The sequence below is a fragment of the Trachinotus anak genome, unplaced genomic scaffold (genome assembly GCF_046630095.1).
Source record: "Trachinotus anak isolate AG129_WGS33_773 ecotype Australia unplaced genomic scaffold, CSIRO_AGI_Tana_v1 ptg000004l, whole genome shotgun sequence".
NCBI lineage: Eukaryota > Metazoa > Chordata > Actinopteri > Carangiformes > Carangidae > Trachinotus > Trachinotus anak.
In genome coordinates, this window is record NW_027273855.1 from 7870009 (window position 1) to 7893256 (window position 23248).

General features: G+C 40.5%; 1 protein-coding gene across 1 annotated transcript in view; it reads right to left on the bottom strand.

The window, feature by feature from the left end:
* The window catches only part of klhdc8b (kelch domain containing 8B), a 209412-nt gene that overhangs the window by 59670 nt on the left and 126494 nt on the right, over nucleotides 1–23248 (bottom strand). The window contains exon 4 of the mRNA XM_071475568.1: nucleotides 14160–14324. Coding sequence (XP_071331669.1) covers nucleotides 14160–14324 — 165 coding nt within the window. The remainder of the gene's footprint in view (nucleotides 1–14159; nucleotides 14325–23248) is intronic.

The following is a 23248-nucleotide window of genomic DNA, read 5'->3' on the forward strand; positions in this document are numbered from 1 at the left end:
AAGGCACCTGAAGAACTCTCAGACCATGAGAAACAAAATTCTCTGGTCTGATGAAACAAAGATTGAACTCTTTGGCCTGAAAGCCAAGCGTCATGTCTGGAGGAAACAAGTCACCGCTCATCACCTGGCCAATACCATCCCTACAGTGAAGCATGGTGGTGGCAGCATCATGCTGTGGGGATGTTTTTCAGCAGCAGGAACTGGGAGACTAGTCAGGGTCGAGGGAAAGATGAATGCAGCAATGTACAGAGACATCCTTGATGATTGGGCAAAGGTTCATCTTCCAACAGGACAATGACCCTAAGCACACAGCAAAGATAACAAAGGAGTGGCTTCGGGACAACTCTGTGAATGTCCTTGAGTGGCCAAGCCAGAGCCCAGACTTGAACCCGATTGAATATCTCTGGAGAGATCTGAAAATGGCTCTGCACCAACGCTCCCCATCCAACCTGATGGAGCTCGAGAGGTTCTGCAAAGACGAATGGGAGAAACTTCCCTAAAAATAGGTGTGGCAAGCTTGTAGCATCATACTCAAAAAGACTTGAGGCTGTAATTGCTGCCAAAGGAGCTTCAACAAAGTACTGAGCAAAGGCTGTGAATACTTATGTACATGTTATATTTTTGTTTTTTATTTTTAATATATTTGAAAAGTTTCAAGCCAACTTTTTTCACATTGTCATTATGGGGTATTGTGTGTAGAATTTTGAGGTAAAAAAAAATGAATTTAATCCATTTTGGAATAAGGCTGTAACATAACAAAATGTGGAAAAAGTTAAGCGCTGTGAATACTCTCCAGCTGCACTGTAGGTACTTCCTGCACTTGTACATGAAACTCATTCAGGTGAAAGATGTTTCATGTACAATGTCAGCATGCTATGAACTAACTTAAATATCTCCCCCTGATTCTTCAATATTTATCACAGCAAGATGGTCTGATAGAAGCTGAGCTTGGCGATATTTAGTTCACTGTAAGGAAACAAGGTAAAACAACTGTAATGTGGACCAGCTGACCCTCATCTGGGTCCTACCAGACCAATGTTTACTTTGCAGAGAATTCTGGCAGGTTCAGTACCTTGATACTTTTGGAGAGCAACTCTAACATGTAGATCTCAAAATGACAGTGTATCATAAACCATACAATGGGCTTCAAATATTGCAAGTATTTTTCATTTTCTAATCAAAATTTCTCAACTTTTCTTATTTCCCCATCACCATGAAAGTCACTGATGCTGCTTGATCTCCTTAGGCAGGTCGTTCCAAAGTCAAGAGGCCCTGATGGCAAAAGCACAGTCACCTTTAGATTTAAGCCTTGACATTGGATTGGCCAGAAGGATCTAAGGCTGCATACTGGCTCGTGTTATGTGGCTTGGGGCTAGGCGTGCTTTAAAAGTGATCGGTAAAAACGGTGATCAGTGAAGGGGAAGTAAGGACTGGGGTGATGTGATGTCATCTGTTAAAACCAGTAAGAGGCTGAGCTGCTGTATTCTGACCTAGTTGGAGGCGGGAGAATGACTTTTGGTTTATTTGGTTACAGTAGTCGAGTCTTGAGAAAATGAATGTGTGATTGTCTCTTTCCAGATCAAGGTGTGAGATTGTAGGTTTGATTCTGGGGATGGTTCTTATTTTGAGGAAACAGGACTGGACAACCTTTGTGAAGTGGTGTTCAAGGTAACTGCTAGATCATTTGGTTTAGTTTGTACATGCAGCCAAGTTTAAAGGTACTTTTTAGCAACAAATCACCTCTGGATTATCATGAAGATGTGGCAACTGCATACTAAAACTCATAATTGAATTACATTTCCAGGAATATTAGCATGTACATGAATAGAGCCAAGAGCTCACAAAAACACATTTTCTGACACGGTTTGTCCTGGTTCCCCATTTCTTGTTTCTTTTCATTGCTTTTTAAGTCCCTGCTTCTGTCACAAAGGTTCCTTGGCATTTACATCGAAGTCTGGCAAGCATGCAGTCCAGCACTGGGACTACATTTCATTTTGGATTGAAAACAGAGCACTGCTGCGGGGAGATATCTTCAAGTTGTTTACTTCCACAAATCATAACTTAACCTTGTAAAATACAACTACAAGGGCAAGGCAAAGTGGTTAGAGAAAGAATAAGCGGGCGGTAAGAATGTGAATGATGGAGAAAGGAAGGAGAGGCTGCGGGTAGTGCTGAACAATGTGATACGGTGTGTGTGTGTGTGTGTGTGTGTGTGTGTGTGTGTGTGTGTGTGTGTGTGTGTGTGTGTGTGTGTGTGTGTGGAAGGATACACAAGGGAGAGGGGGAGGAGAAATGGAGGGAGAGTGAGGGTATCAAGAGCTAAATGTAGAAACAAAAAAGGGGAAGAAGACCAGAAAATGATTCAATGAGACATAGAAATTGTGTAAAAGTAATACAGAGAACAGAAGAGAATGTGGAGGAGTGAGAGATGAAAGTGGAAGAGGGTCAAATAGAGTGGGTGGGGCAGCATGGAGATCGATAGCAAGAGCGAGACAAAGAGTCGACCTGAGTGGGAAGCATTAGAGTCAGATGTGTGAGAGAAAAAAGGACAGTTTGAGCTATAAGATATGTTGATTACAGTAGAATATACTGTGTATGATTTCTTGTGAGAGAGAGAGTTTGAGTGTTTCTGCAGAATGCCATAGCTGGAGACAGATTTTGTGACAGTATTATGAAATAAAGAAAGCGTGATACTCATATCATATCTAGCTGAGGTGAAACAGGAACTTACTGTTCCAGAGGTAAGAAAAATGCATTAAAATCTCATTAATATCTGTAAGTACATTAATAACTAAACATGCAGCCTTGGAGAGCCTTTCTCAACAGCATGTTGTGTAGCTCAATTCATATGTTTAGATAAGGACTCTAGTTTTATGAAAAATGATCTAGTATCATTATTTATTCAATACTTGTTTTTAGCAGCATTTAATGAACACCATTTCCCATGAGTCCTAGCTTGTAGTCTAAATGTAACTGCATGACAGAAGAGGTGAGGCTCAGTCATGTCTGTAATAACAGCAGGACACAGAGGACTAAACACTGGAGTTTTTGGACCACAGAGACTAGAAAAGTTACGGTAATGTAAGTACCTGCGCTGGCATGGTTGTTTTTTAAAGGGAGTAATTTCTTCTCGGCTTACAAATTAACCACTGTTTAACTTCTTTAAATCACAAAGCAAAGTTTTTTAATTTCTATAGGAAGTGAATCTCAGGAACAGGCCAAATTCTTTCATAAAGCCCAATGACTGAAATGTTAAATCACAGACTACACTGACAAACAGAAACTAGTGGGACAGAGGCTAGCTTGGCGTCATGACTTCAGATCTCTGACAGTGTGATAAGTTGCTGACACATTGTACAAACCTACTTAGTAGTGGTTTGAACTTCAGTCTCTGCTTGTTTGGACTGGGAGTCAGTAACAAAAACTCAGCTCAGCATTGATACATCATATATGTGAGCCTTGATATCACTGACAGATGTGACAGAAAAGCAAAAAAAAAAAAAAAAAAAAAAAAAAGCATTAAAGGTGTGGATGAGAGTCTATGCAACAGATCAGGAACGAGAGAGGCGTAATATAGAAATGTTCTACAGATGGAAGAAGGCTGCTGATGATGTTTTTGTTGTGGGTGTCAGATAAGGATCTAAATCACCACAAAGACAAAGTCCTCGCTGCTGAAATTATTTAACAGTTAAAAGCAGGTAAATTAGAAACATTGTTTGTACCAGCCAACATCTCCTAACTCTAGACTCCACCCTCAGTTTTGATGTGTCCATCACTCCCGCCTCCAGACTCTGCACTATGGGTGACAGGGCCTTTCGCGTTGCTGGCCCTAAGCTCTGGAATGCTTCATAACTCATTTGTTTAGGCTGGCCTTTCCTGGTGCTTTTTGAAATGTACACTATGCGTTTATTGTTTTATTCAATGCTAATGTCAAGCGAGTAATTCACAAGAAAGGCTTTTTCTGCCTAGCTATCATTAAGTTGCATCTACGGCTGCTGGAAATAAAAGCTAGCTTTGTAGCTATATTTTACGAGCTTGACCTCTGCCTACACTGTAACATTTCTCACAATGGATGTTTCCAATGCTGCTTCATTTGCCCAAGTAAGTAAATGAAATCATTCAAAACATAAACTTTTAGTGTTCGTTCACCTGTATCGCATAACACAACGCTAATACAACCTACTACATCCATTGTATTATCTGACACTTTTTAGCAAAATGTTTGGCTAACTGCTACATCATATTCTCAACATGATGAAACTGTTCATAAAGTCAGACTAACATTTGATCAATGTGGTCAGAAGCTGACTGTGTGCCACTGTAGGAAAAGTACTAGGAGCCGCAACATAAGGTGCACTTGCACACTTAGCACTAAACATGTAGACATCTCCACATAGCTGCTATTGTGGCTGTAGACTGATAACACAGTAAACCATAATATGCTAGAAACGCAGCATGAAAATGCAAAAGGCAGCTTCTGTGAGAGATACCACAAGAATATTGAGAATATTTTTCTTAAATGTTTTATGTCTCTGCCCCATCTGTCCTCCTATGCAGAACCAGGTATTTGACTTTGCAAAACTGTATAAATTTCCATTTGATTTGTTGCTGTTGGTTGAATTATTGTGCACCTTTTTTGCCTTAAGCTCAACCCACTTTGAATCAGCAGCCAACACTTGGATGCTTTCCAAAATGCCCAATAAAGTGCAGTAAAATGCTGTGTGATGGTTTCTGTAATGCTTGTTGTTATTATAATATATCTTTGCTATTCCTATTATGTCTGAGGTTGTCCTTCCAGATGAAGGTTAGGAGATGCTGGCTGGTATAAACACCATTTCTGATTTACCTGCTTTTAACTCTAAATAATTTCAGCACCAAGGACTGTTTGGGGATTTAGATCCTTATCTGTCTTTGCAGCTGTGGAAAGGTGGTTTTAATATAAAACCAAGTAAAAGTCTTCCATAGATTTGTCTCCGTTGGTTATTTTATATCATTGCATTAGTGTATCAATAAGAAATATTATATTTAAATTTCCAATCTTCTTTTGCAAATAATATATGAAATATTCCACCAAGACATTTGTATACTGTTAATGATGTTACGGCTGTATGTGTTGCTGGTCTGTTGTTACTGTACATTCAGACTGAAAGCAACAAGAATGTGAAAGTATGGTTGCTCAGATGGGTCAACACAATGCAAAAACCACAACGCAAATGCAAAAGCAACAACACAAATACAAAAGCAACAACACAAATGCAAAAACCACAGCACATATACAAAGGCACAACACAAATGCAAAAGCCACAACACAAATACAAAAGCCACATGAATGCAAAATCCATAACACAAATGCAAAAAGCCACAAAACAAATACAAAAGCCACAACATGAATGCAAAATCCGCAACACAAATGCGAAAGCAACAAGAAAATTGCAAATTACGCCACAAGGTTGCGAGGAGACTATTATTGCTGCTGGACGGATGGGCTGTTTTTTTGGGGGCATTTTATGTCTTTGTATGACAGACAGTGCAGAAAGACAGAAAATGCAGGGACAGAATGACACACAGCAGAGAGTCCATCTGCTCAGAGCATTTACACCCAAGTGAAATGCACCCTATCAACTCAGCTGTCAGGTCACAGAGTACATGAAAATATAAACATATCGAACAACATTGCTGATTTGTGACAATCACATGGTGATATCACAGGTTTTCAATTGCTAACACACTAAAATGAGACATAAAGTACGGTTACTGAAACTGACACTCAGAGAGCAAAACATCAGTTCATGTCTCCAAAATTCTAAATGCATTTTCACGTTTGGCGCAAACTGCAATTTAACATGACACTGTTTGCAATACACTGCACACAATTATCACTGTTGTGCTCAATCAAATGCACTTTTATCCTTGGTGGGCTTGTCACCATAGTTCTGAATACAGAGAATTCTCCTGAGAGAGTAGAAACACAAATACTGTTGAAATAAAACCTCTTAGTTTTCTCCACAACCAACCAAATCAATAAAATGCACAGCACATTCTCAACCTAGCTTTCATTCATCTACAAATTTTACACCATGGCAAGACTGAGCATAGCAACAAGATACACTGAGGTCATCAGCTGCATCAGCAAGGTCTCCCACAGGCAGACATTTTGCAGCAGACAGGTGTATCCAGATGTGCTGTCCAAGCTCTTCTACAGAAGCACAAAGGAACAGGTGAGGATGACGACCACAAACTCAGTGGTCAGCCAAGAAAACTGAGTGACATATAAAGCGGACATCCCTTGGAAATCCAAAGATGTCCAGCAGAGCTGACAAAAACAAGTGGGATCCTTGTTCACCAATCTAAAAGCCATCAGAAGTGGTCTTCACAGAGGACTTCATGCCAAAATCCATTCCTCTGATGTGGAAACAGAGCCAAGAGAATTACCTGTGTATTAAAACACAAGAACTGGGTTAAAGTAAAACAGCAACAGGTGCTCAGGACTCATGAGTCAACGTTTGAATATTTGGCTCTAACAGAGGGCAGCGTCAGTGAAGTGGTGTAGGTGGTGCTGGAGGTCCTTTGCAGTCTTGGGGCTGCCTTTCTGCTACTGCAGCTGAGGATTTGCTCATAATTAGTGATGTCCTCAGTGCTAAGAAGAAGATGCTTATCCATCATGCAGTACAATCAGGGAGGCATCTGATTGGTCCCAGTTTCACTCTACAGCAGGACAACAAACCCAGAAATTGTCAGTTGCCAAAAACATCATTCAAGGTTGGGCTCTCCTCCAAAGAAAGAGAGAGAGAGAGAGAGAGAGAGACGGTGGTTGAGTGAGCTACAGAGTAAATGAAGAGGGGGAGGGGGAGTTGCATTAGTGAGAACAAAGCAGTGAATCAGAGAAACAAAACATTTCTTCTCAGTCAACATTTTCTGACTATTTTCTGACAGATTTTACTTGAATACAGACACACAGACCTGCAACTCTTCAAGCATCTATGATAGAGAGCAGAGGAGAGAGACGGAGACAGCAATTTAACCTTGTCGCTCTCACACCCTGCAAACAGTTATTAGCTTGGGGCAACACACCCACTGCCCAGAGGCTGCAGTACACAAACATCCCAAATATTGCAAAATGAGAAGAAAGTAAGAAAGTACAGGCAGAGAGCAGGGTCTCTGCAGATAAATACACACTTCTAGTGGGTCAATGACAGGGATTACTTTTGTATGAGTCTATACATAGTTCTTTTATACTGTATATTGATATAAACTTATAATTAATTGTTTTGAAAGTATCCTAAAACAATAAAAAGCGCTTAAAACTTTTGCACAGTAATGCATATCCTGCATTGTAGATATTTACGCAGAGGAAGTGCTGTGTGTGTGTGTGTGTGTGTGTGTGTGTGTGTTTTTTGTTTGACAGAAGAATTTTTGATCATCTTTGACTTGCAGACATGTTTTCTTCAGTTTTTCTGTGCTGATTACAAACCTTGACCCTTGTGTACACACACACGCACGCACACACACACACACACACACACACACATATACAAGGATTTGAAAGCAGCATGAAGCCTGTTGAGTTACATCATATGCCAGTAAGTCGGCTGCTGACTGGGAACACAGAATTTAAATCGAAGGAGGTTCAAGCACCCACTGATCCGAACACACCCCCAGGTGGTGCGGCAGATGATGAAGCAGCATGAATTTACAAGGTACGGCAAAGTTTTCAAGTACAGAGAGTGAACAGGCATTACACACACACAGTACACAACAGAGAGAGACAGAGAGAGAAAGAGAAAGAGAGATGATGGCCTCGATTTCCTGTTATAAAACAATGAATATCACATTGTTCTGTTTGCACATCACTCACAACTCCATGTGTAATGTGATATCATGTGATTAAACCCCCATGGGTGTATTTGTGTGTGTGTGTGTGTGTGTGTGTGTGTGTGTGTGTTCCATGTGGATTTCAAGCTCGTCTGCAGAGGAATTATAGATGTTTTTACTGCCTCATCATATTTGATTTTGGTGGTTTGTTTTAGGTCTGTCTGCTGTCCCACTAAGTCAACTCATAATGCACACACACTGCAGTCCAGCACTCCAGTCTAACCTGCTGTGCACAGTACTTGAGAGGTCATACCAGTCCTGACACATAGCAGAGCTCTTCCTCTACTGCAGCCATTACTGTAACCACAGTGCTGTCAGGAGCAAAGCTGGAAACACAATTTCAACAGACAAGTTTTAAAATGTTCTGTGTAGTGTCACAGGCCATGATAATTTCATTTCATGGTGAGAAGCAGCCAGAGAAACTGCACTAAAAACTCATAGATAAAAGATTATTAAGTGCAAAGGTTTTGCTGCTGAGTGCTCAAAGTCAAAAGTGTAGAAAGAAGTATGTCCCTGTGTGGATCCCTATAGAACTCTTGAAGGAATAGTTTTACACATTGAGATGTACAGATTCAATTTTTGGCATTCACTCTCACTCTCATATCAGTCTTTTTAACAAGCAGGTAGGATACAGCCAGCAGTCGGTACGCTTAGCAGAAAGGCCCTGTTCAGACCTGGCAGGAACATCCATCTTCAATGATCTGATCACAAGTGGACAGCTCTGAGTTCAGTTGTGAACGTACCCAAGACACATTGAGATCCAATCACTCAGACCACATTCAGAGGTGGTCAGTTTCACATATGATGAATTCTATTAGCAGTGACAACACAAATGTGTCCTGGGCCACACTGAAGGACCGCCTACTCTACTGACGTCTTCTGCCACAGTCTGATTAGTCCATTTCATTATGAGCTGAAAATAAAGCACACACACACACACACACACACACACACACACATTGACAACAGACCTGTCTATGGCTAAAATCATTTTGTTTGCATATGAAGTGGGGATGTAAGATACAATCAGTGGTCAGTAGAGACGTATTTTAATGCGAGGTGTAAACTTAGCACTAGGCTTCATCTGCTACAAAGCTAAGCTTGTTTACACTTTGAATTTGACTAAGGTGAGCATCACCAGTTTTTCTCTTCTTCCCTGTTCAAACTCAGGCACGCGTTTTACTGAGCTTTGTGACCCCCGGTAATTTCGTTTTCTCTGCAGCAGTTTATTTATTTCATAAATGCAACACACTATAGTTTTTTTTTATACATAGCATAACGGTAAAAAACGATACATGTTGTATTATCATTTAGATGTCAAAAGGGTTTTGTGGCTCCCAGTGTTTTCTTTTCTTTGGGAAATGGGTCCAAATGGCTCTTTGAGTGTTTAAGGTTGCCGACCCCTGCTCTATACAGTATCTGGTTTAGTTGTCTGAATAGAGTCTTGTTAAAACTATGTGCAGACTATAATAAAATAAATAAATATATTATTCGATTGATGTTCTGCTAGAAAGGCAGCAAGTCCTCGTACATGATGCCATCCGCTACATCCTCCATCAGGCCCATTCTCACTTGGAGTGAGGCAGGTAGTTATGTGAGGCTTTTTCAAGCGCACTTAACACCATCTGACCCCCCATTCTCAAATACAAGCTAGAAGGGATGGGTGTGGATCCCTCCTTCACGTCCTGGATTGTGGATTACCTCACAAGACGAACACTGTATGTCAGGTTGGGTAACTATGTTTCTGGGACAGTGGTGAGCAGCACTGGGGATCCACAGAGGACCGGTCTGGCTCCGTTCCTGTTCACCCTGTATATGGCAGACTTTACAAACACACCCAGAAATACTCATACGACAGCTGTTATGGCCTGTATCAGGAATGGGCAGAGTACAGGGATCTGATAATGGCCTTCAGTGAATGGAACAACAAGAACTGCCTCCTTCTGAACACCTCCAAGATCAAGGAGATGGTCATTGGACTTTCGCAGGTCTAGGCCCACCCTACAGCCAGTCAATGTTCGAGTGAAGGACATTGAGATGGTGCACACTTATAAATTCCTAGGTGTGCACCTGGACAGTAAACTGGACTGGTCGTTGAACAAGGATGCCATCTATAGGAAGGGGCAGAGCTGGCTCTTTTTCCTCACGCAGCTCAGGTCCTTTGACGTTTGCAGTGAAATGATAGATACAGTATGTTTTCTCAGTCAGTGGTTGCAAGTCCTCTTTTTAATGCTGCAGTCTGCTGGGGCAGCAGCATGCCACTGTCAAAACTCTGAGTCTGGACTCACTGAAGACTGTTGTGGAGAGGCACATACATTGTAAGATGCAGGCTATCTTGGACAATACCAACCAAGATCTCCACAACATCCTTGCAGGCCAGAGAAGAAGCTACAGCAGCGGCCAACATCTCATCTCTCTGCACTGCAGGACTGAGAGGTTCAGGAAATCCTTTGTTCCCACTGCCATTAGACTGTTTAACAACTCAGACAGAGGCAGTGGATAATGACACAGACTCAATCTTAATATTAATTTAACTAAATACATGAATAAAATATTTGATAATTGTAGATTTCCCTATAGGGATAAATAAAGTATATCTTACCTTATAAAACTTTGAAAATCTCTGAGTTGCTGTGCTGTTCACACTATCAAATTTGTTTTTGTCCCAGGCTGTTGTCACAAACTACAGAACTAATCTTAAACCAGGTGTTCAAATTACAACGTTATTCCACCTGGAGAACTCCAAAACGTTTTCTGTAGATTAAATCATGATGTTACAAGAAAGTTGCTGGAGAAAAATAATACAACACTCTCTTCCCATGATAGCAGGTGTGTGTGGGAAAAGACATGCTGCAAATCTTTTATTGAGTGGAGACAAACTTACTCTTGCTTTCCCTTTATCTACTTTATCTACTCCACTGATCTTAGAGCAGGTGTACGGATTACAACATTATTCCACCTGGAGAAATCCAAGACTTTTTAAATGACAATATTACAAGAAAATCACTTGAGAGGTGACTGTGGGCCAAACTTTTTCATCGCATTTACCTCAGTCCTGTTCTGAGGAGTCAGGTATATGAACACCAGCTCAGCCCCCTACCCCACCCCTCTCCAATTGATTGTTACAGTATCTGTTGTCCACAGCTGCTTCATACTGTATGAAAGGTTTCTCTCTCAGTTCATTAAATCTCTGCAGCAGGACATTAATGCTGATAAACATGCAGTCTCTGATGTAAGAAGTGCTGTGAGAGAGCACAGTGCCATTACGCACAGCTCTCCACTGTGTTTACCTACATTAAATCACATGTAAATGATACCAGGCAGCTACAAAGTCAACAGATACAACACTACAGACATCAGACTGGTCAGTCATGACTCAGTGCTCTGTTGTTTATGTGGCAGATTACAGCGGCTAATCAATCCACAACAGCAGCATTTCATGCTTTATTCTTGAAATGCATCATGATGCAAATTGTTGTTGCATCTCATGTGGCTTGAGATACAGCAGAAATAAAACCCAGATAATGTTGAATTGATGCAGTCATATAAATGGCTTCATCACCATTTTTATTCCTTTGTTCTACCATTGTAGTACAAGTTAAATAAAAGAACACACTGCTGCCGCCTGATTTGAAGTGCTGTACGTTGAGAATGTGCCACTCTGCAGCATTTAGACCTGGAGAAGCTTCCGTCCAATTTTTAAGGTGTTGTTGTCATATGTCTCTAGACTGGTACAGCTGTTATTAAGCATACCCTCCGATCTATACTCCACCTCAGTGAGTCCTTTTGCACTTAGTGATGCTGCACCTACATGAACCAAAATTGCAGGTGAGCTTAGAGACACCAACAAAGCCTGTGCCCCCAAAAACAACGCTGAGCAGTGAGAGTGACAGTTGTGTCGAGCTGCAGGCTGTAAAACCAAAACAATGAGCTAAAAGACAGATGAGCTAAAGTGAAGATGAGGGAACTGCAGTGTCAGGTGATAACGTATGTGTGTCGTAAGCTATTTGCATTCTGCCGCGTGTCAGAATGTTTCAGCCCTTTACCTGTTTAACCTTTACCTGCTTCTCTCCTTTGCAAATGAGACCACGGTGGGCACAGTCGTTACCAGCAAGGGGGAGTGAACCAGGAACGCTTTGTGTTCACAGTGTACAGGTTAAGAAAATCACAATGTGGATTTGAAGCAAACCTTGAGAAGTGGTGTCAGCAAACCAAACTGAGACCGAATTGTGGCCTTTGTAGCAAATGATGGTAATTCAAATTATTTACAGCAGTATAGAGCAGCACAAAGTACAGTAGTAGTAGTAATAAAGTAATACGTATAACAGAAAGTTAATCAGTCATTTTCATCATTAAAAGGGTCACCCAGTCCCCTTTGGCGGAGCGTGTAAGGAAAATCCCTGGTAACAGAAAAGACTAAAGCTCCGACTCTCAGGTATACAGCTATTTTGTGGTGAATGTGAACTGTGTTGTTGCTATTAGTGTGTACAAATGGATTCATCTCTTTGCAAAATGCTTTTTTAGTGAAGTAAAATGATCATATCCTGCATTGTGTGATTCCAATTTCTCTCTCAGCAGTGGTGTGAAATTTTGACCGGATGTCAATGAGCAATAACAGCCCCCCACAAAGAGACACAATGAGAACAAATGTAATCTCTGATCATGGATGGAAAACGGCTGCAGGAAAATCATGCTCTGGGGGGAAAAGTAAAACACAGGATCTGCACTGAACACATATTTCCCTTTATTTTCTTTCCCGCAGAGCAGCTTTGAACTCCAGCTCTGTTGTTTTTGATCAATACTGTACTAAGACTGTGAGACTCCAAAGACCTGAGAGGCACATTTTGTCTTTCCATCAGTTCATCTTAAAACACCTACAAGACTGCCGGGCAAGTCACACACTGATGGGGAAAACAGAACAACACTCACACATCCCCTGACAGTGGGTGGGAAAAGACACACTACACAACTTTTATTGAGAGGAGACACACTTACTCTTACTTTCCCTTTATCTACTCTATATAAGCAGTGAGTGCATCAAAGATTCAAAATGGTTCCAAAGCCTGAGGCGCTTCAAATATGTCGTCCCTCACCAGCTGACAGTGTCACCATCTCCCCTTCCAGAGATACAGCACTGAATAATGGCAGAAATGTCCACTTAGACTCAAGCTTTGACTTACAATGTCACTTACAATGTCACAGTTTTATAATTCTATAAATTATGAAATGAAGTGAACATCCAATAAATGTCTTATAGATATTTGAGTTGAATGATGTCATAATTAGTGTATGAATTTTTGAGTTATGGCCAAAGATTTATGAGGTCACAGTGACCTTGACCACCTCTGACCATCAAAATTCTAATCAGTCCTTCCTTGAATCCAAGTGAACGTGCCAAATGTAATGACATTTGCTCTGGGTGTTCCTGGTACAGTATATCGCATTCACAAGGATGTGAGATCGCCGTAACCTTGACCTTTGACCACCAAAATCTAATCAGTCCATGCTTCAGTCTAAGGGGACATTTCTTCCAAGTTCAAAGAAATTCCCTCAAGGTATTACTGAGATATTGTGTTTACAGGAATGGGACAGAAGGTCAATTCAAACACATAATACCTCTAGCCTTGAGTGTCACCGGCATGGAGATACAAAAACATCAAAATAACAGACTCAAAAACCCCTACTGAATATAGGGTTTTGCTGCAGCTAAATATGGTAACAACAGCTCACAGTTACGGTTGCTGTGGTAATGCAACCCGCTTTCCAGCACTTAGAGTTTTCTAGATACACAGCGGACAGAAATATCGACTGTCAGAGGGAGCAGTGGAAAGATTTGCCACTATAATTAGACCTTAAAGTAATGCTGATACATTTTGGCCCTCAGCAGGACCAAACCTGAGCTGACCAAAGAGCTACAATCAGACTGTGCAGTGAAAGCTGTCTGCCTTTTTGTTCTTAGGTGAAGGTAGCTGTCCCACAGTAGGGTGCTTCATCTACAGAGAAAAACTACAAGAGGTGTCACTGCTGCAATACAAGTGACAGTAGCATAAAACAGCAGATTTCTTTTCAGTCATAAGTCACTGAAAATATTAATTATTTTTTCTTCAAGTTGATCATACATCCATGTCCCATATTATTTTTTATTTTGTGGGTTTGTCCAAATAATCAGTGTATCTGGAATGGTTGCATTGTTATCCACATTGTGGAGGTGTGGATGGGGGAGAAGAAATACTGAAATATGAAAAGATAAAAAGAGAGAAGTGAGATGATGAGTTATCATGTCCTACCCAACATGTAGATTTTGTTTCCTTTTACGAAAGGTGTGGCTCCGTACCGCGGGGTGGGCATGGAGGTCATCGGCTGCCACTGGTCCTTTTCTGCCTCATAGACCCTGACCAGGGCCTGCGGTGTGGTGTCTGCTCCCATACCCCCAAATGCATACACCTTCCCATCTGCAGAGACACACAAGACAGAAACTCTCTGTTAATTAACAGTTTTTAAAGAGCTCATCATCATTTTCTCTCTTGGTGCAACAAGCTTATATCCAGGTCAATACAAGGTGAATGGAGGAAAACATTTCTCGAAATAGCCAGAGAAAGAGATGCATCTCAGTGTCACTTTGTCCCGCCACTTCTGGCCTAGCTGTCAGATCCACTATCTGTCTCATCCGTCTACAGTCACCGAAACAATCTGCAATATTTATACCAAACTTCCAGATGACCCGCAAATGACTTTTCCACAAGCACACATGCAGCTACTGCAGTGTCATTAGAAAATACGGAGAGGCAAGAGAAGGCAAAGAGAGGAGAAGTGCTGACTAAGTGAACATGGCGCTCCTGCAGAAACACTGCAGGGGGAGAGAAAAGGAGAGAGGAAAAGGTGAGAGGGAAGGTCAGAGGAGAGGAAACAAGGGGAGGAGAAGAGACAAGAAAAGGAGAGAAGAGGAGAGGGGAGAAGAGTATCATTCACTAACAGCCTATTAACACTCTGAAAGTTGTGACAACTTAAATCTGAAGCAGAAAGAGAGGGAGAGAGAAGCAGAGAGACATAAGGGAAGAGGGTGAATGTTTCAGTCACCCCAACAGACGACGGATCCACAGAGCTGTGATTTAAACTGTGAAGAATAAAGCAATAATAAATCTGTCGCATGGAACACAGCTCAAGACAAGCGTAATTGCCACACAGTTCACAGGTTCTGACTGAGTAAATCTGATTTTCCCGTTGATCATAAAATAAACGACGCAGCAAAGATACTCGGCACATAAAGTGTGTCGCAATGCACGTACATTTAGGGTTAGGGTGGGAACGTGAAATGAGCAGACCACTAACACTGTAACCACAAAGAGAAGTGTAAGCACTAATGCTGCTTCACTGAGCCCTCTGTAAGCAGCAGCTTTCCATTCTATTGAGCCTCAGCTGTGTTTTCCCTGGTGCAGATTGTCACTGTAATGACTTTTGTTTTTTGGTGAGATCGCCTTAACAATGCATATGAAGAGTTAAAGGCTCTGTGATGTTGTAACAGTGAATGTAAAGGAAACCAAAGTGTTAGGTTAACAACCAGGAGCGCTAACAAACCAAGTGACATCAATGGCCTTGCAAACCACCCCACAGAGACTAAATACCTGGGTTTCCGGGTTCACCAAAGTTCACAAAGACAGTTTGTGTTTGCGTTAAATTTTATGATAATCCATAAAACATTTCAATATTTCACTCCACTCTCATAGCAGAAAGATCAGGGGATCATCAGAGAGTGACCCTGAGAGTAAATACACTGGACCTCATGTAAGAACATTTTCATATTTGTATCCCAAATCTCACTTTTTCCTGTAAAGTTTGTTCATACAAGCGTTCAAACTTGTAGTAGGCCTAAATCGCTGAGTTTAATTTAATGAATACCACCATTACATGAGGAGGTGCCCATTCATGAGTTTTGATCATTTGCACAGTAGATGCCCATGAATAGTAATGTTGTTGCACCAACTGTTTGTAAGTTCAAACTAGCCTGGTTCTAAGACAAGTGTTTACAGGGGATGGTTTTTAAGCTTTCTCAGCCGCTGAACCTGGATTCTTGCCCTGAGCGGGTGGTGTTCATTGTCACTTGACAAGAGATTCAGACAGTGTTGCGTTTACAACACATCGGGCCTCTGAGTAGCGCTACATCTTCAGGGCAGATCGGAGGCTGCAGTGAGTCACTACGGGAAAGTGTCAAGACAGACTAGCTGGTTAGCACATTAACTTCAGTAGAAGAAAAGACATAATAGAGACAAGAGTTAACGTTGGTGTTGCTTTCTACTGGAGAAAATTACATACTAGTTACATACTAGCCAGATGTACCTGAGCAAACTGACAAAGCTTACGTGAGTTTGCCAGTTTTATAATATAGTGTAATACATTGTCATAAATTAAGGATTACAATGACAGGCAATGGAAGTCCCCTTTGTAAGTGTGTGTGAGTGTGGGTGTGAAGCAGAAGATAAATAGAAATGATAATGGTGAGAAGTCGATTAAGCAACAATCAACAAAGTGTGTGTGTGTGTGTGTGTGTGTGTGTGTGTAAGAGTGTCTATAATGGAGGAAATTATTTCCCATGCAGGATGTGTCTCTGTGCTCAGCACAAAGAAAGTCGTCCAGACATCTGTCAGAATAAATTGCTTGTACTTGAGCTTTTATAATTCCAGAAGCGCCTTTGTCACATCAGTATGATAAGTGTCTCTATGTACAATGAAATGAGAATCTGTTTTTACTGAGATTATATGTGGAAAAATTCTTAACTTGCCCAGAGAAGCGATTGGGCGTCTAAAAGTCTCCTTTTGTACGTGTTCTGGGGAAGTTTGTCTGTTATCAGGCATTAAATCACAAGATGCAGTATGTACCAAAGACATTCATCCTGTGTAAGACACTGGACCAAATGTATTCTGGGAAAAGACAGAGGCTCTCTCCTGTAATATTTTACAGTTCATTTAGACCGTGTTTAGACCCCTTCTGTTTTTCCACATTGTTATGTTGCAGCCTGATGCTCATATCAAAAAGATTATTTTCTCCCCTCAACAGTCTACACTCAATAACCCATCATGACAAAGTGAAAACAGAATTTTAGAAATTTCTGCAAATGTATTAAAAAAAGAAAAACTGAAATCACATTGATCTAAGTATTCAGACACTTTAGTATGACACATGAAATTTAGCTCAGGTTCCTCAAATTTCTCTTGATAATCTTTGAGATGTTTCTGCACTTTGATTGTTGTCCACCTGTGGTAGATTCAGCTGATTGGACATGATCTAGAGACACACACCTGTCTACGCCCTTGTAAACGTATGCAGGGATACAGCTTTGTATGCATGTACAATCACTGACTGTGTGACATGATGATAAATATCTACCAGTGATTTCTGTGACTGTAGATGCTTGACATTCACTGTCCACCCACACCATTACCTGTGACTGGCAGCATCGCAGTAGCTGCCTGTGTGTGTGTGTGTGTGTGTGTGTGTGTATGCCTGTGTGTGCTCTCGCCTTTTGGCCCAGCCTCGGTCTAATCATGCACATTCGCCTCTAATTAAGGAAACCGTGCTCTATTCTCTGCCCATCACCCTGGGAGACTCCATGGAAACTACAGCGTAACCTACAGACTGTTATTATGGGGTGGGTGTTTGGCAGGTTCGTGCTTGGCGAATAAAATCTGTCACCACTCAGAGCGAGACCCCTGAGTCACTACCTGGAGCTGAGTGATAAAAAAATAAGCTTTTTGGAGAAAATGTGCTCATGATGTTTTTTTTTTTTCATTTTTTTTGGCCCTGCATCCTCCTCTCACTGCAACTTTTACTTTCACTTTACTTTCATCATTTTCCATCCCTCTTTTCTCCCATTCAGTCTAATTGACTCCCTCATCCATCCCATCCAGCCTCTTTTTTCTCTTGCCTATCATTTTATCCTTTCCTCCTTTTTTCATTTCTCCTTATCCATTTGCATCCCATAATGCAGTGCTCTACCCTATTGGACAATCTGCTGCAGTAACAGTATTTTGACTTACCTTCAGTTAACTTGTCCATTCACTCTGTTGTCCATTGACCAGTTGGAGAATGTTATAACATAGCTTCCTCCTTTCTAAAGATTAATGACTCAGTTTCAGTTTGTCTAAAAAATGTCTTCTCTGTTTTTTTTTCTAAACGTTTTAATCACTTTTCACGCATTTGTTTACTGACAACCTTTTGGCCTCTTAAGTTCTACTGAGGTTAGTGGAGACTTTATATAATCTGACTGGTGACAAATCATCAGACCAGCGCTCCTATTTTTAGAGGCTTCCTGACGCCAGGCTCAGTCTGGATTAAAAACACTTAGAGCGAGAAAGAAGATAATTGCAAAGTTAAAAGAGTAGAGTCAGAGAATATGGAGAATTGTGAGCAGAAGTGGAGGACGGATTTCTCAAACCTACAAAATTATTTATTTGCTATTAATCTGCTTTGTTAAATGCATTTTGGACGAAATGTATTTGCCAACTACAAGGGGAATACAGAATGAGAGATTTAACCAGTTTTTTAATATTTTAATCATATGAACACTCACAGCAGACGATTCAATCATTTCAGAGTGGTGATTCCAGGGACTTGGGATGTCACAGACACTTGCATGATCAAACATGACTTTGAGGCAAAACAAACATGGAGACGAACTGTCGTCGTCAGCTGGTTGCAGTTGTGTTCGCTATGTTTTGCAAAAAAAAACATAATATGAGAAAAAAAACACCATGGATGTACAAAAAAATGACTTTTGACCGCCAAAATCTTATCATTTCATCCTTGGGTCCAAATGAGTGTTTGTGCCAAATTTGAAGAAATTCCTTCAAGGTGAGATACTGCGTTCACAAGAATGGGATGGACAAACAATCCCGTGCGTGGAGGCATAAATATGTAATGCCATATGTTTTACTACTGCAAATGAGCTGTATAATTAAAAAGAAAATTATGTGGACACCAGAGACTAGGGTTTGAGTCCCACTCTGCGGTTAGGCAACAAAGCACTCTGGGCAAAGTTAGGCAATGATCATGATCATGAAATAAAGATTACTTGTGTCTTGCTCAAAGTCACTTTTGACTTCTTCGGTTTTTAACCAAGATCATTAACCTTAACCAAGTCTGTGCTCTCTCAGCCTCAGCTACTGAAATGTTAATCACACTTTATTCCCCCCAAGTAGATGCTGTTTTGCAGAAGTGGACATTGTAGGAGAGCAAAGAAAATATGTTCCTTTGCAGATACATTTAAATGAATGTATGAATTAAAAGTTATATTTTTGTCTGGTCATTTTTATCATCTATCTCTCCTTAAACAACAAACCAAGTTTACACTTTATACACTCTCCAGTATCTAACAGCATAATATATCAATAGCTTACATGTAGTGTCCTAGATATCTGACAATGGAAATCTAATAAATAAGAGCCTGACACAAATACATATATGAAAACAACATAAAGGGCACAATGGTGGAGTGGTTAGGGCGCATACCACATGAGCGGATACTCTTAGCAGGCGAGTGCCGGTTCGACTCCCAGCCGGCCCAGCTCTTTCCTGCATGTCATTCCCTCTCTCTCTCTGCCCCTTTCCTGTCACTCTCTACCCTCCTATCAATAAAGGCAAAAAAAATGATATAAACAAACATCAAAATCACATAAAACAAGAAATTGTTGTTTCATTTACCAATTCATGTTAACACACTGCATGTCTGATTCTGTGCATGAATGAATAATGTCTAGGCTGTAATCCATTTAAATTAAAGCATGAGGCGTTTGGTGGTCAAGTTGTTTTGCCTCTTCAGCTCTGTGCTTTAGAAAAATGTTGAGAAAATGCAAAGACACTGTCAAAAATGTTTTCGATTAAAACTCCATCTTCACTTTAATCAAACATGAATCTGCAACTTGAACTTTCAGTAACTTTCCTCATTAAAAATATTTCCTAGTTATGTTGACTGCATTACGTTCCTGTCAAAACATATTTACTGCTGCAGTTTAGCAGTATGTAAACATTATTCTTAGGAGCCCGTGTTTTACATCAGAGAGGGAAAGTTCAGCCTAAATTCTAAATTCACAAGAAGTAGCTACAACAGGCAGGACCTGAACAGAGAGCTGAACTGCTAATGGAGAACAGAGGCAGGTAAGGAGCTGCAGTTTGGGGAATGCTTTAATGTCTTCACTCATGTCCCTAAAGTTAAGGATAAGGTGTAATTCAAAGGAGTAAAGACAGGATTTACAGGGCTTTCAAAGAGAAACCATTAAAAACCTGTGATAAAGTCACACAGAAAATTGGTAGTCCTCATTCTAACCTCCACTTAACAATTACTGAATCTGGCTTGTACACAAAAAACTAAGTACCAGCCCCAGAGACACAGCAGGGACAAAGTTGTCCCGTGCTCCTGTAATCATGGTCCTTACTGCTGTCATGATAGATGGAAGACAATCTCCCACAGCGACATTTAAAGGGCACTGCACTCGTCCTGATGAATACTCGTCAATAGCAGATCAATAAAAGCCTCCAGCCTGCTGCGAGCTATAGTCGCCATGCACTACCTACAGACTGAGAGAGATGAGGACCAGGGTCTTATCTTTAGGAGGATCAATTGTCCTCACAAAGACGGGGAATGGCCTTCTTTCTTCTTTTCTTCCTTCCCAGATTGCCAGATATACTGTTCTATACAATTCAATTTCACCTCTCCAGTCAGGGACAAAGGAGCATGAAGCGCAATAACTGGTGCACAACCACACTCTGTAGGTTTAGCGTAACACACACCCACACACACTAACAGAGGGGAGGTCAATAGTAAAGGTATATAGTGGAGCGGATCACATTGTCCTTTTTACAGAGGCTAAGGGTCAATCAATAGTTCCGTCAAAACCTCCATTTGAAGACCTGAAGCCACCTCGAGGAGGGGAGGGATCAAAGTGTATTTGCTGGCTTGAAAGAACTTGACATAAATAGCAGCCACACAAAAGAAGCTGGTTGAACACACTGAGTTCAGACTCATGGTGGATGCAGAGCAGAGGTGAAACTGCTTCCTTTCAGGTAACTGAGATAATAAAGAGAGAACACAGACCTGTTGCAGTAGTTTTACTGTTAAATCTGAATGCAATATGTGGACTTGACAGAAATGGATTAAGGATGCACAAGGTAATTAAATATAAATAACAAGGCCATGAGCAAATACAGTATATGCAAACAAACAGGCACTATGGGTGGGCAGGTCTATACTGCTACTGAAATATCAATACTACTCTATGTTTTGAGTTTCAATACTGGTGTCAATAAAATCATTGCCAAAAAAAACTGATCCACCTAAAATGAGATCATTAATAGAGAATAGTAACTACAATTATCGCCTTGTGGTTGTATCCCTCTGCCAACAAACCGAGTCACAGGAAATATGGTCACAATCTCCCCTTCCTGAGCCACAGTGTTGAATAACATTGCAGAACATCATGATGTTACAGTGAAGTTGACCTTTTGGATATAAAATGTCATCACTTCGTTGTTTTACATTTATGTTAAATTGTGTCATAATTAGCATGTGCAGTTATGGCCAAAAACGTGTTTTGTGAGGTCACCTTGACCTTTTTCTACCAAAGTTTAATTAGTTCATCCATGAATCCAAGTGCATGTTTGTACTAAATTTGAAATCATTACTGAAATATCACACTCATGAGAATGGGACTGATAGACAGCCCAAAAACATGATGCCTCCAGCCCAGGCTGTCACCGGCACAGAGGCGCGGAAGACTGAAATATATTTAATTCCATGTCTTACTGTTCCCATCTCAAGACATGAACTGAAATTCAGTCTTATTAAGTGTCTTTCATTTTAAAAGATATTAATGTAACCAGCTACATCAGTGGTCTAAACAGGAGAGAGAGTAAGAGAGGTACAGAAAGTGATGGAAAGTGAGGGAGAGAAGCTACAGTAGATCAAAACTTCATTTATCAGCCACCATATTCACAGGCATGTGTTTCAATGGAACAGTTACACCCAGTAATTCCAGCCTCTCATATTTTCATACATATATAATTTAATTCCATGCTGCACTGATAATGATGATGATGATGCCGTCCACCTGCTCCCACCTGCATCAGAGCTGGATGATCCACAGGAATCCTCATTCTGTTGCAGGTACAGCACCTGGCACTGTGAGAGGCCACTCATCTATAATTATGACCATTACAGAAATCTGACACTTCCAGATGACCGGCTTCAGTTAGTGACTTAGTAACTTAGTCCAGTTTGCATTTTGCACATTTCGTTGAATTAAAAAAGTTATTAAAGAGGTAAAATAAATATAAATAAATAAATAAATAAGCTTCTGAGCTAATGAGCTTACTTACAGCTATTGTCCCTGACAGAGTTTATAACGTGTACACAGTTTTTATACATCTACAGTAGATACCCATGCAAATACAAGGCTAATGTAGATCCCAACTTAACTTAGGACTTAACAAAAAGTCTCAACAAAGACTGAACAAAAGACAATAACATGCAGGTCACTGATAACTGGTCTCTTACTGCAACACATTCATATGAGATGTGTTTTACAAATGATTATTGACATAAGCTGCTGTTGGTTCTAACTCACAAATGGGGAAAATAACATCTGCCCATGTATATAAATTATCTTTATAAATTTACGTTTTTCTTGAATGAACTGAAAGAAATAGACTAGGAAGAAGAGGAAGAAGAGGAAGAAGCAGAAGAGGAAGTGACAGAAGAAGAAGAAGCAGATGAAGAAGAAGCTGGGCACCACCCAACAGGCTGCCAAGCACAAAATATCAACTTTTATTTCAAAAGACAGATGCTAAACACCTCTCTAGTGCTACAACATAAACAACTAACACTTCATCATCATCAGATCATCTTAAGAATAGATAATGAGTTTTAATGTTACCAGGAGGACACTTAACATTCCTTCTGCATTCTTGAACAGATTTGATGCAGATCCATTTTACAGTTGACCAGTTCCTGCTGTTGTCCTTACAAAACAAAAGCAGCAGGAAAATAAATACGCTTGACATGTGTTTGTTATATACAAGGAAAATGACTGATACTCAAGAAGTACAAACTTGAAGAACACTCCGCTTTAACTTAAGATGTTTAACCTAAAAGAGGAGAATTAATTTAAATTCAGTGCATTGTTTCTCTTGTTTTCTCTTTCTCGCTCTCTCTCTCTCACACACACACATACCCACATACACACACACACACACACACACACACACACACACGCACACATGTGCTACTTGACTTTCTTTCTTAGTGCTTCCAAATTTGTGTTAATACTGTAATTTCTCTGTTATTTCTTCCTGTGTTGCTGTTTTTGAGCGAAACTCAGTGACTCTACTT